Source organism: Lepidochelys kempii, chromosome 12 (genome assembly GCF_965140285.1).
Source record: "Lepidochelys kempii isolate rLepKem1 chromosome 12, rLepKem1.hap1, whole genome shotgun sequence".
Lineage (NCBI taxonomy): Eukaryota > Metazoa > Chordata > Testudines > Cheloniidae > Lepidochelys > Lepidochelys kempii.
Genome location: NC_136391.1, coordinates 23,860,108 through 23,874,259, shown reverse-complemented (window position 1 = coordinate 23,874,259; position 14,152 = coordinate 23,860,108). Strand labels below are relative to the sequence as shown.

At 43.3% G+C, this 14,152-nt stretch overlaps 2 protein-coding genes across 9 annotated transcripts in view; one reads left to right on the top strand and one right to left on the bottom strand.

Annotated features, from left to right (window-relative positions):
- The window catches only part of FAAP24 (FA core complex associated protein 24), a 38,888-nt gene extending 33,582 nt beyond the window's left edge, over positions 1 to 5,306 (bottom strand). For 2 of the 5 annotated variants that reach the window (XM_073307866.1, XM_073307863.2), the window contains exons 1-2: positions 5,219 to 5,306; positions 4,035 to 4,178 (exon numbers count right to left, since the gene is read on the bottom strand). In XM_073307866.1, the coding sequence (XP_073163967.1) occupies positions 4,035 to 4,146 (112 nt within the window). In that variant the 5' untranslated portion in view covers positions 4,147 to 4,178; positions 5,219 to 5,306. Of the gene's footprint in view, positions 1 to 4,034 lie in introns of all 5 variants that reach the window. The other 3 variants (XM_078848123.1, XM_073307868.2, XM_073307864.2) reach the window with 2 other exon arrangements.
- A 178-nt stretch (positions 5,307 to 5,484) lies between these two features.
- Positions 5,485 to 14,152, top strand: part of CEP89 (centrosomal protein 89) — a 133,739-nt gene continuing 125,071 nt past the window's right edge. For all 4 annotated transcript variants that reach the window (XM_073307850.2, XM_073307847.2, XM_073307849.2 and 1 more), the window contains exons 1-4: positions 5,485 to 5,583; positions 7,725 to 7,831; positions 11,071 to 11,229; positions 11,919 to 12,120. In XM_073307850.2, coding sequence (XP_073163951.1) covers positions 5,545 to 5,583; positions 7,725 to 7,831; positions 11,071 to 11,229; positions 11,919 to 12,120 — 507 coding nt within the window. In that variant the 5' untranslated portion in view covers positions 5,485 to 5,544. The remainder of the gene's footprint in view (positions 5,584 to 7,724; positions 7,832 to 11,070; positions 11,230 to 11,918; positions 12,121 to 14,152) is intronic.

Sequence of the window (14,152 nt, the reverse complement as noted above, 5' to 3'; positions counted from 1 at the left end):
GCCAGACGGGAATGGTAAAGACGCAGAAACTACTGTGGATGGAGGGGAAACACTTCCAGCTCTGGCTCAGCAGAAGGAAGCAGTGTGTTTTCAAGTATGGGAGAGGTTGATTCAAACTCCTGTGTAGCAGAGAGAAGTAGCATGAGAGTGGGGCTATGTGGGGAGGAGTTAATCCATTACTGCAGAAGCGGTCCCTGTTGTCAATTGCCAGTGTTTTACAGCTGAATGGAGGGCAGATCCCACTGTGGGGTGCATAAGGGGACATGTCCTTGAGGGAACCTCAGTAAGGAACAATGCAGAAAGGTTTTTTGAAGAAGGAAAGCTCCCATGGGGAAGGACAAAAACCTGGGAAACCTTACAAGAAACTAGTTGTGCCTGCCCTGCACCATGGGGAGTTAACGTTGCTAGCCCACAACTGCCCTTTTGCTGGCCACGTGGGGCACAGAGAACCTTCAATAAGTTAAAGAAGAATTTAATGGCCAGGGATACAGAATAATGTGAGGAATTATTGCAGATCTTGTGAGTTATGTCAGAAGAGACCGACCTGCATGACTCTAAAAAGTTCCTCTTCACCCCTTGCCTGTGATACAAGAGGCAGTCTGTAGGGAAGCAACAGACACTGCGGGACCTATCTCCTGTCCAACCCAAAAGGGGAAGAGATATCTTGGTTGAAGTGGATTTTGCCCCTAGATATCCAAAGGCAGTAGCTCTATCTAACACAGAAGCTGACCCTGTGGCAAAAGCCCTTTTCACTATTTTCAACACAGTGGGTTTCTCTAAAGAGATTTTAATCAGAGTGTGGGGTCAAATTTCATGTCCCAGCAGCATGTTACAGTGACGTAGTTGGCAGGATTTACCCACAGCTTGCTGTTTTAACTGAGGTTTACACTTCAAGAACTGGTAAAATAGTTTTAAGTGATTCTCAAGTGGAATCACTGGCTGCAAAAAGTTATAGTTTTATTATTTTCTGTTTGTTTATTTCGGGTGAGGAACTAGAAAAAAAGGAAGTGCAAAATTGAGCAGACATGCTAAAGCAGAGGTGGGCAAACTACAGCCTGCGGGTCACATCCGGCCCTTGGGACCATCCTCCCCAGCCCTTGAGCTCCTGGCCAGATGGCTGGCTCCGGCCAGGTGGCTTGGCTTCCAGTCCTGCTGCTCTGAGTGGCACAGTAAGGGGGCAGGGAGGTTGGATAAGGGGCAGGGGGTCCTAGGGGGGCAGTCAGGGATGGGGAATAGGGAGAGTTAGATAGACTTGGGAGTCCTGGGGGGCCTGTCAGGGGGCGGGGGTGTGGATAGGTTGGGGCAGTTACGGGACGGGGAGGTTGGATAGGGGGTGGGGCCCCGGGATGGTGGTTAGGGGCGGGGGGTTCTGGGAGGCAGCGGTCAGGGGACAAGGAGCAGGGGGGCATTGGATGGGTCGGAGGTTCTGAGGGGGGCAGTCACGGGGTGGGAAGTGGGAGGGGGTGGGTGGTGGAGGGGGCCAGGCTGTTTGGGGAGGCACAACCTTCTCTACCTGGCCCTCTATACAGTTTTGCAACCCTGATGTGGCCCTCAGGCCCAAAAGTTTGCCCACCCCTGTGCTAAAGGAAACAAAGGCAAAGACATAGCCCTCAATGAGGCAGCCACACAATTCAAAGTGGCCGAGACAGAGTTACAGAAGTTGGAGGTGGCTGAGTGGACCAAAAAAGATGGAAATGGCTAATATGGAGGACTGTGACCACCAGAAATGGAAAACACACCAATGAGACTGTGACCACCAGAAATGGAAAACACACCAATGAGCCAGAAAAGCTGATCTGAGAGCCAAGGAAAGGGAGGCAGAAACCTGTAGCATGTAACAGTGGCACTGATAAAATAGTTTTAAGTGATTCTTAAGTAACACAGCTGGGAACAGCTAAAGAAAGGTTATAGTTTTATTATTTTCTGTTTGTTTATTCTGGGAAAGAAACAGAACAAAGGAAAGCATACCGTAAAGATGAGTAAGCAGCAGAAAAGGCCAGAGACTGAACCCGAAGGGATCAATTTGACTCTAGAAACAAAAGACGACTTTAAGATATGAAGTCTTTTTGTATGTCCTTAAGCAGCAGACAAGGAAAACCATCACCTTGGACCCTGCAGGGATCCTAGCTAAGAATTAGCCAGCTATTGTGAGGAAACGAAGATGGGTGAAGAAGCTAACTTGAACAAGACTGTAGCTTCTTAAGGTAGATTTTAACCATGAGAAAGTGTATTTTTTACTTTTGTAAACCATTTGTGTAACCATTTCTATCTTTATTCCTTCTACCTTATATCACTTAACTTATGTTCTTTCATTAACAAACATGTTTTATTTTTGATTATAAACCTACTCAGTGCAGTGTTTGAAGGGAAGGGTGTGTTAACCCCAGTTAATAAGCTGTAATGTACTGACTCTTTAAAAGAGCAGAGAACTTAATATCTTCCGCAAATGTATAGTGATAAGTTCTTTGCCTCGTAGAGTGCCATCTCTGAGGAGCTCAGGGGCTGGAATTCAGTGATTGTTACCTGCTAGGTAAGGGTTAAGACTGGTAGAGTCTTGAGGGGTTTGTTGATAAGGAAGACAGGCTGGTGTGGCAGAGAGCTGACAATCTAATCTACAGCAAAGCTCACTCCTGGTGAGGCAGAGATAACACGGTAGCTCACAGCTCTGGGTATCCCCAGCAACATGTTACAATAATCTGAATTTGAGGACCTAGAGAGAGGTCCAAGTCGAAAAGGACACCCAGTTCATGGATCTGAGTGACAGGTAGAATGGTAGTGTTGTCCACAGTGATCAGTAAATGAGGTAGCAAGGAGATGTATGCATGCGAAGCTTTGCTTTAGCCATGTTGAGCTCAGTCAATGACTAGACATCTGCAAGATAACAGAGAGTCAAGCAAAGTTTTTAGTTTGGACAGAGAAGAAAAATCTGAAGTAGAGGTGTATCTGTGAGTTGTAAGCATAGAGATATTATTGTAGCTGAATTTGTGTTTGTGGGTGAGACTACCCAGAGATAAGGTGGAAGAGGAGAAAAGAAGGGGACCCAAGGACAGAGCCCTGTGGAACCCCCACAGAAAGCTGGGGGTAGGGTGGGGGGAGAGAAGGGAGAAGAAAAGGATCATCTGAAGGAGGAATTATAAAAGTAGAAGAACCAGGAGAGGACACAGTCATGGAAGCCAAGAGAGTACATATTTCAAAAACAGCAGTCTACAGTGTTGAAGGTGGCGGACAGGTCAAGGGAGATGAGGATGCAGTACTGGTTCTGAGATTTGGCTAAGAAGAGGTAATTAGAGAGTTTGGAAAAAAAGAGGTTTCAGTTGAGTGCAAGAGGCAGAAACCAGAGCAGAGAGGGTCTAGGATTGAACTGGAGAAGAGAAGCTTCAAACAGCAACTGTAAACAGCCCCATTCAATGAGCTTAGAGATAAAAGGGAGAGGCAAGTGGGGTCAAGGGCAGTTTTAAGATGGGAAAGACTGAAGCATGTTTACATTGTGAGGAGAAAGAGTCAGAGAGAGGAGTGGGAGGCTGGCATTAGTGTTAACTTCCAAAATATATAGCCAAAGAATGGGGGCTTTCTTCAGTAAAGCACATTTTCAACAAAAACAAGCTTTTTGTTAGGACTTTTAACTAACTTCTATGTGATTCTAAAAGCATCTCCTAAATATGACTTGATCCTGAACCTAGACACACTAATGTGGTCTCTATACCCAGGTAGAGCCCAGGGACTTCAATTGGGTCTACCCCCATGGATCCATTTTCAGAACTTGGGCCTATGTTTGTAAAGAATATTATTCTAATACAGGTTACTGGCAGCTTCTCATTTGTATTGCACAGAGAGTGAGCGTGACTGGACTGAAGCTAGGATATGGAAAACAATGCTATGATGGACACACGGGAACTTTTAAGCCAGTAGAATTGCAGTTTACTTTATTTTAAAATTCTATATAGGACAAAGCAGATTGCTTGATGAGCTGGAATCAGTATTAAAACCACTTTGAAAAGAGTTATTATATTTTTGTGCTTTATTTACATGCTTACCTTGTAATCCTTGAGCTATCTGTGACCCTCTCCATTTCTCATTTCCAATCACATGTCCGTAAGGGACACTGACAGCTCCTGCTTTGACAGGAGTGGTTTCTTTTGCTGTCATTTAAACTCCTTTTAAATGTTATTTACCAGCAGCTAAACAGGGGAATGTGAAAAATGTTATTTCATTCCTTACCACCCAGCCTCAAAATCCATCCAACAGTCTAGTCTGGCTGCAATCATCTGCAGCAGGTTCTAGCCAGTTCTTCAAAATGCACTGTATTAGATGGTTAAATAATAAAACAGGAGAGGAAGGATATTTTTGTGGTTCAAACACAGGCCTAGAAATCAGAAGAAGTAGGTTCTATTCACAGCTCCGCCATCAATTGGAAAAAAACCCAAATTTAAAGTTCAACCCCACAATTTCATCCATCAGTCTTCAAAAGCCCTTTCAATGCCTTCAGTTGTCTCTGAAAGTTTTTTGTATTTTAATAGAAAGGTCACTGAAGAAATATTTGCCAATGCCAAGTGGTCAAAAATCCAGAGTCAGACTCCCAGAAATGAGATTAGCTTAAAATATTTTTTAAAGTTTTTTCCTCTAGTTTTGAGCCTTTGGGGCTCACATTTCCAAGCTTTTCTCTGTAACCATGAGGGTTAGCTGCATGTTTAGGTTCCCCTGTAATCACATGACTCCAAGAGACAAGACTTTAAGAAAAAACACCAAATACCCCATGAGTCAGTGATGTTGGGAACTGGGAGCTGTGCCAGAGAAGCCAACCCAGTCTCGCAGAGACAGACATTCACAGCACATACATTGCAGGACCCTTCCCGAGCGCCTAGCAGTCGTTCACACTGGGAGTGTCTGGGCCTCAGTGAGGCGAAGGCTTGCACTGATGCCGGCCCACAGCGCTCTGAACCTGCTGCTGTGAGGAAACAGGCCGTAGCCGTGCGGCAGGGCAGCGGCTGAACAGTGCACAGGGACCCCAGGCTCTGTCATCCCCATCGAATAGGAAAGCAGCAGCAGCCCAAGCTCCCCGCGCGAACCACCCGAGCGCTTTAAGGGGCTGGCCGGCCACGACACTAGTGTTAACGCCCAGTCGCTTACAGGAGCGCCATGGGATTATCCCCCTTCCGTGGGAGATCCGCGCCGCTTTCGAGACCCCTCCCCCTCAACTGTCTAGAACGGCTAACCTCACCGTCCGGTGCCGCCAGAACCGCTGTCCTCGGCTCACGCGGCTGCCAGCAAACCAGACCAGAGCCGCGCCAAATGCTGAAGATGATTGACACAGGCAACCACCAATAGGAGTCGAGAGTCGCCAATAGCAAACGCAGGGCGGGAAGGTAGACATCGGTAACGGCTGAGGGTTGCTAAGGGGAGCGGAAGGTTAAGTCAGGCCAGCGCTGATTGGCTGCGGCTTTCCCTTTCTCCAATCAGGCACGCTGTTGTTGTAAAGCCGGTTGTGAAGGGGTACGTTCTGTGAGTCCAAGTCTGGCTTTAGTCTCTGCTTCTCAGCCTGCGCTTATGGCGCTTAGTTTCAGGAGAGGCCGGAAGGGCCCCTTTGTGAGTATTATCCTGCAAGTCCGAGGGGGGTCAAAGGTCGACGGGGGTCACTGCCCAACGGAGGGGACCCCGGGGGCGTGGCCGGTGAGCGGGTGGACCCCCTTCTCCGCCCCCCCCCAGCAGTGCTGAGCAAGAGGCGGCAGAGCTACGTACAGTCCGGCTTTAGCCTGGCCCAGGTGGCCCCAGAGGCTGGACCTGCCCCTTCTGCAGAGACCGTGGTGAATGTGAAGCGCTTGCCAGGCCCCTGACACCAAACGCGAATCCCGTTATTACATGAGGATGGCCAAGAGTCCCACGTAGGAGAGGCTTGCGCGAACCGTCGTTATCCCTTCTCTGAGTGATGCTGGGGAGACGCCCCAGCAACAGTTCAGCAGCATTTTCGCTTGTCTCTACTAGCTGCTGGGAAAAGGGGACCCGTCTAAACACTGTAGATCAGCTGCTCCCCCACTAGGCAACGTAAATCTCATCATGCCTGGCGCTAACCTGACATTGAAATTGCGGGTTCGGTGGTTTGTTCAATGTTCAAAACCAGAAGACGCGCCCAGGTTGCACTGGATGATGCGGGGGAGTTCTGCGAAGGGAGTGGTTTGGCATCTGGGAGGAGAGAGTAAATAGGGCCCACTCTCTTTTCTCACTCAGTTCTTTAACTACCTCCTCTCTCTTCTGTCCCCACCCCCAAAGTGCCACACGGTGGCCCCCAGGGCCATCCCAGTCTGTCATTCACCTTTGGGGCAGGGGAGAAGTGGGGATACCAATGCAGGCTGGGCAATAGCCACTTGTACAATGTAATGCCTTTAGACTTGTCGTGCTGTCTGACTTTGTCCAAGAAACACATGTGCACGCACCTAGCTTATGCTGTTTCAGCAGCTCAGTTGGTAGTAGAAAATTTAGGTTACAAAGACTGCTTGGATTCACAAAAAAACAGCACATAACTTTTTTTAAACTGATTTGGGCACAGATGCATTCTTGGATTTCAGAGAACACTCAGAACGCACATTACAATATAGATAACATAATTAATTGAAGTTTTTTCATTATGAGAATAAAAAAATGAATCGTTTAACTTTTTGTTGCTTTCTTGCTGCTCTGGGTGGAGTTCTAGCCTGCTGTTCACACTGTTACTTTTACCTCTTAATAATAATAGGAAGACCTCCATACTAATTACGAGACCATTAAATGTTTCACTTAAACAAAATAGGATGGGTCATGTCAATTCAGAACATTGGCTATTAAATCCAGGACCTGGAAGCACAAGCCTCTACTTGATAATTCAGATGAAAGAGAGAGTTTTTGTAATGCACCACCAACTCAGGAGCTAGTAAATTAGTACAGTTACCTGAAAAGGCAAAATTCCTTCCCAATTTGTATAGCTGTCAGTTTACTCCCACATCAAGATAATAAAAGGACATTTAAGGATCAGAACAAATTCCCTTCAGCTGAAATCTTAAATACATACCCCCTTCTACTACCCAAAATAGTGAAATGTGCCCAGAGGGTTAGGCCCTGGTGCAGCAAACTCCCTTGTAAAAGAGTTACCAGTGCTAGCTCTACTCAACTAGTACTAAGCATTATGGAAGTCTCAGGGGCTACTTCATAATATTTCTTCCCCATTTAAACGAAACTTTATGAATGATTTAATTTTAATTTATTTCCCCATCTCATGTTGCTCTATCTGGTGATCCCCTGTGACTAACTGAAGTGGTAGTACTGATAGACCCTTCAACTAGTGTCTTCTGCATAGTCATCTTCACTAGAGGAAGGATCACATTGTGGTAATGTTGGGGAGGCAGAGTTTAAAAAATTTGGAAGAAACACATTCCCTTTTGGCACCACTACCCCTAACATGCACAAAAAGTGGTGGTGGTAGCAAGTGCAGTTCAGAACCTTATTTTTGTGACTTGGGAGTAATGGGAAAAATACACGTGTGGGATTTGAATTAATCACAAACTCTTACCTAGTGGTAGCACTTATTAATATAATTTAAAAATCGTATCTAGAATCTCTTGAAATCATCTGTGGACATTAATTTGCATGTAAGTGTTCTCCCCTTTTGTGTTATTTTGTATCATGAGTGTATATGTTCAGTTTTGTGTTGTTATCCTTCTGATCATTGCCAACTAACTTTATTTTAAATTGTCTAGAAACATATATCTCATGGCCTGGTCCCTGCTGCTACCATAGCTCCTAAACCTGCAGTTCCCCGCACCCCTCCCCCTCGTAGTCCAAACCCTTCTCCAGAAAGGCCCAGGTAGGTTTTAAAGTTACTTCTTTTTCCTCTCTTAAGTATCATTAATTACAGTGGAATTACAATAATCAGTGTAGCAGAATTGTATGATTAGAATAATTGCATATCTATACTGTAGCTCTTATATGTAACCTTTTTCTCAAGTGGAATATATTTTCTGTATAGGACAATTTGTTTGAACTACTAAGATCTATATTCTTCTCCCCTTCCCAGAAGCATTCTTAATACCAGAATAATGCCAAAGCCATATCCTGTAGCCTTTATGTACATGTAACTCCTGTTGAAATTACTAGGAATTGTTACATGCAGTAGGTCTAATTTGGACTATTTTTTGTCTAAGTGGAGCTTATCATAAGAACATAAGAATGGCCCTACTGGGTCAGACCAAAGGTCCATCTAGCCCAGTAGCCTGTCTTCTGACATTGACCAGTGCCAGATGAATGAACAGGTGATGAATGAACAGGGAATGAACAGAACAGGTAATCATCAAGTGATCCATCCACTATCGCTCATTCCCAGCTTCTGGCAAACAGAATTCCTCTTAATTCATATAATCAAGGATTAAATACAGGTGTGAGAAGCACTATGATTTCTTGACAATTCGAAAAGACACTTGTTTTAAGTTTTGACAAAAGTTAATTTAATGTGTTATTAGAGGTTTCAGAGTAACAGCCATGTTAGTCTGTCTTTGCAAACAGAAAAGGAGTACTTGTGGCACCTTAGAGATTAACCAATTTATTTGAGCATGAGCTTTCGTGAGCTACAGCTCACTTCATCGGATGTTATTAGAGTACAGCAAATTTTAATGGAGGTTATTTGAGTTTCCATTTTCTTGTAGTTAGTCTAGCAGTACAAAAAATCTGTTGCATGAAAACTGAGGATCTGGATATTCAATATTTAATGAAGGCCAGTAGCATATCAAGCATTCTAAATGTAGACAAAGGTCCTTGATCCAACAGCTTCAAGTTTAAGAACGTGATGCTGTTGCCTCCCCACAGGCAAAATTCCCCTTAGTTTACTTACAGAGTGACTGCATTATCAGGCCCTGTCAAGGTTCCTTCACCACCCTGAACTCTAGGGTACAGATGTGGAGACCTGCATGAAAGACCTCCTAAACTTATTCTTACCAGCTTAGGTTAAAAACTTCCTCAAGATACAAAGTTTGCCTTGTCCTTGAACCCTATGCTGCCACTACCCAAGCATGTTAAACAAAGAACAGGGAAAGAGCCCACTTGGAGACATCTTCCCCCCACAAATATTCCCCCAAGCCCTATACTCCCTTTCCTGGGGAAGGCTTGATAAAAATCCTTACCAATTTGTACAGGTGAACATAGACCCAAACACTTGGATCTTAAGAACAATGAAAAAGCAATCAGGTTCTTAAAAGAAGACTTTTAATTAAAGAAAAAGTAAAAGAATCAACTCTGTAAAAATCAGGATGGTAAATACCTTACAGGGTATTCAGATTCAAAACATAGAGAATCCCTCTAGGCAAAACCTTAAGTTACAAAAGGACATAAAAACAGGAATATACATTTCATTCAGCACAGCTATTTTACCAGACATTAAACAAAAGAAATCTAATGCATTTCTGTTCCCAGCAAAAGCATCACACAGATAGACAGACCCTTTGTTCCCCCCTCCCCAGTTTTTAAAGTATCTTGTCTCCTCATTGGTCATTTTGATCAGGTGCCAACGAGGTTATCTTAGCTTCTTAACCCTTTACAGGTGAAAGGGTTTTGCATCTGGCCAGGAGGGATTTTATAGTTATGTATACAGAAAGGTGGTTACCCTTCTGTTTATATTTATGACAGGCCCTAAATAAGACCACCAGTACAAAAGAAGGCCCCAGTCCTGCAGTTCATAACATGCAGACAGGTAGGCAGCCTGACCCTGTGAACATGTGTACATGAAAGAAGTTGAGTTCATTGGGGCTACTCATATGTATGTTGAAATGAGAGGTATATGATCAAGTAGTAGGTTTTTATTTGGGGAGAGGAATTTTTCACAAGGAGTGGAATAAGATTATTTTTAAAAAGATTATTATTAAAGTAACTGCAAAAAAATGCAACCTCAGTTAAATCAGAATTTAGAAACCAAATTAAAATCTAAAAGAAAAAAAGTTTGTATGACTGAATTAACACCAAAAAGCTGGTTTGAAGGAAAACAATTAAAAAAAACAAAAGCTTTCCTACTTCACTGTACTTAGGTGCTGTCAGGACTGACTTTAGAAGTACTGGTCTCCTCAAGTGAAGAATGCATTAATATCCCTACACTAAAGGAAAAAAAGTTTACAGTTTATTAAATAATTATGTAATTAAAAGTGTCACCCCTTCAACAGGTGCTCCTAAAATAGGTGTGAAAGTAAGAAAATTAAATAAAACATCCTTTGAGTTAGCAATGCATACCATTTGCACCGTATAAATGTTATAAGTTATTTTTCTGTTCCTTTCCATTTTTAGTCCCCTACTGCAGTTCACTCTCTCTCCTTTCTGTACATTTCCCCTCACTCCTGTGGTTGTTTTTCAGTCTTCTTTCTGTGTCAGTCCCCATCTGTTTCCTTCCTGTGTCTAGTATGTCCTCAGTCAATCCCAGTTCATTCTACCTTCTCTTTGGCTCTCAAGTTCTCTGTTTTCTTGTGATTTTATTTCACCTTTTTTACTCTCTGATTCCATTGTTTTTTTCTTTCCACCTTCCTCTCCTCACCCTTCAACTCCATCCTCCCAAAATATACTCCCTTTCCCTTATCCCAGTTCACAATCCTACAGCATTAGTTGCCAGCCTCAAAGTCAACAGCAGAAGCAGAGTAGGGAATATAGGCCCACCAACTACATTGAAGGATGTGGGGTACTCCTTACAACATGTCACCTGCGGATGATACTGGGTACTGTGGAATGCTTGAGGCAGATTCTGCCCTCAGTTTCACATGTGCAAGTCCATGAAAGTAACAGATTTCTGTGCATGTGATGTAATGAAGTGTGATACGGTACACATTTTACACAGAATTCTGCAGTGCCTCGTTATAGCTGAGTTTATGCCTTAACTATCTTTGTGCACTGGTGGTTTAAATCAGTTCCTTTAATATTTTAAGTTTTTTTTATTATATGATTGTTAAATCTTAAACTTTGTGCTATTGCCTAATTAATGAAGGTACTTCACAAAAGTTACAGATAACAGTTTTGAGCCATAGAGAATACATTACTGCGTGTTTTATTTCACTGTTTTATTTTGCTTTCTTCTAGATCTGCCCTAGCAGCAGCTATTCTAGTGACAACTTTAACTGGGCGTACCATTGCTATTCCCCAGCCTCGTCAACGATCGCTTTCTGAAAGTGATACCAGCTGTTTGGAACAAGAGTGTTTTATTGAGCCCTATGCCACAGTCACTGAGCTCAAACTGGGGTAATGTACACTTTCTGTTCTAGCACCTCACATAGGAAGTAAAATCTGAAAATATGGTGGTACTCATAATAAGAGTTATGTGAAATCTTTTCAATCCCTAGCACTGAAATTACTCATTTAAACTTATCTTTTCCCTTCAGTGTCCTCGACTGAGTCCAGAGTGCACCCATTCCCCTTCCCCCATTTTCTCTTTCACATATGGCAGTGTTATAACCACATATTCCAGAGGGGAAAGACTAAATAGTGCAGCAAGGCATACCAGTAAAAATGTGTGCATGAATGTTTGCCAACTCACTCCAATTTGCACAATTATTCTTGGGGAATAATCTGAGTTGCACATAAGGTAATTCCCTTGACCCATACTATATTCTCCACAGACTACTCCATATGTAGAAATGGTAGACCTCTCTTTCTCTGTCCCCAATCTGGCAGTCCCATAAAAATACACTGTTTCATGTGTCTAACTACCAGAGGCGGGAGATGCAAATTTCCAATTTCACTGGCATAAACAAGAGTGTGAACAACTGAAATTCTGGACCATTGTGTTTGCCGCTAAAGAATTTAGTTGTCTTTTTTGGGCATCTGTTGTTGCATCTGATATATATGTTCAGTGTGATCTTTTCAGCTTTACTAGCCTTCGTTCTTTGGAAAATAATCGCTTTGTATTTTAAAGTGTTCTCCATTTGCAGGCCCAATTGGAAGCATGATGATAGTGAAAGATCTCCTGTGCAATCGCTGGAAGTGTCAGACAGTCATTGTGAAGATGAAGACATGGACACATATCTTTCAGAGACAGAAAAAGAGCCAGAGCACAACTATCAGAGTACAGCGAAAAGAGAGGAAAACTTCAGCAATGATGCTATTTATGCTGTTCCCTACAAAAATCAAAAGGTTGGTCACTTAGTTGCTTTTTCAAATTTTAATACAAAATGTAAGAATCTGAATGTCTGAAAAAGGGTTATTATATTTTTTTCTACTATTCATACACATAGTTTCCAGTTTTCATTTTTAATTCTTACCTCATGCTTCACTTACCTCTGGTTGGAGTTCTCCAAGTTAGTTTCATTCACACATCCACAGTTACCCACTTACTTTTCTGATGGTTTTGGGGTTTCTTCTATCAGAATTATTTAGAAGTTGCCAGGGAACATATGTGGTATTTTGGCACCTTATTTTACATTCAGTGAGAATGCATAATTGGCTGAGCAAAGCATGCAACCCTCAGTCCACATTTTGGAAGCAAAATTTTCTACAGAGCCTGCAGTCCAACCTTATTTGACACCTGCAATTTTGCAGGCACAAATGACAGATTATAGGTATCTGTTAATGTGATATACAGCTGCAAATGTTTGTGGGCACAAATCAGATAGCAATTTAAACTCTGTCATTTGTACCCTCAGTTGTTTACACTGGTAAGATTAGAAGCTCTTATTGAAAATTTGTCCCCAGAGTTTCACTGCTGGCTTATAGAGGTGTTCAGTACAGTGAGTATGAAACTGATACTGTAGAGGGGAATGGCTTGGAGAGCTCAAGTCATGTGAATTATAAACTGGATTGGAATAAATTGGAATATTGATTTTTCTTTGGATGTTTGTGTGTTGTATACATATAAACACACACAAACAACTACATTAAAAGAACATCACTGGTGCAAAATCAACCACTCAAAAATTAGGTAGTGCCAGTATTAAGGTTGCCTGTGCAATCTGAATTCATCTGCCTTGTGTGCACAATGATACAGTTTTTAATTACGTTACAAACTCTCTTTTCCACAGGACATTTACCTCATTTGAGGCACAGAATGAACAGTGATCATTTAATGAGCAGCTGTTTACTGTTTTGTTTTCATTGTTCAATGTGTGGTCTTGGGTCTTATTTACTGTATTGTATTTCAGGGTTTCTCAAACTTCATTCCACCGTGACCTCCCAGGGCAAAAAAAATGACTATACGACCCCAGGAAGGGGGACCAAAGACCGAGCCCTTCTACCCCGGGCGGGAGGGGGAGTGGTGTGGTGGAAGCTGACGGTTCAGCCCTGCACCCCTGAGGCGGGCAGAGACGAAGCTTGAGGGCTTCAGCCCTGGGCGGTGGGGGCTGTAACCTAGCCCTGCCCCCCAGGGCTGAAGCTCTCGGGCTTTGGCTTCAGCCCCGTGTGGTGGGGCTCAGACTTCTGGCTTCCGCCCCAGGCCCCAGCAAGTCTGGCGACTCCATTAAAACAGGGTCACAACCCACTTCGTGGTTCCAACCCACGGTTTGAGAACTGCTGTGCTATTCAAATCTTGTGCCGAATTATTAGTTTCCTTATGGGCTTTTCTATGGAGCTCATCACTGTGTCCAAGTGCTTCACAAACATTAATTTATCTTCACAACATGCCTGTGATGTGAAGAAGTAATATTATCTCCATTTTACAGATAAGGGGCTGAGGCACAAAGAGGTTAAGGTCAAAAGCATCCTCTAATTTTGGGTGCCCAATACGAGATGGCTAGGACCTGATTTTTCAGAGATCTTAGCATTATATAATACTTTGTATGTTCAAAGTGCAGCTCCCATTGACTTCAGTTGCCACTGTGAGCGCTCAGCACTTCTGCAAACCAAACCTCAGGCTATCAAGGGGGACACCCAGAAAATGAGAAACACACAATTAATGACCAGCTGTGAGAAAATTGGTTTGTATGACTTGCCTGGCATCACACAGGAATTCTATGCCAGAGGCAGGGATAGACTTGAGTTCTCCAGCCCAGCATTCAGCTGCCTTAACCATGAGACCATCCTTATTCTTCCTGCATTCCCCTGCCTCCTTTCCTACTTGTGCAACAAATGAGGCAGGGATCTTACAGTCAACTATGCTACCTTGATTCATCTCCAAAGCAGGTCCAGCTTGTGGACTGCAAGAGGCATGGGTCCTGTGGAAAAAAATAGTATT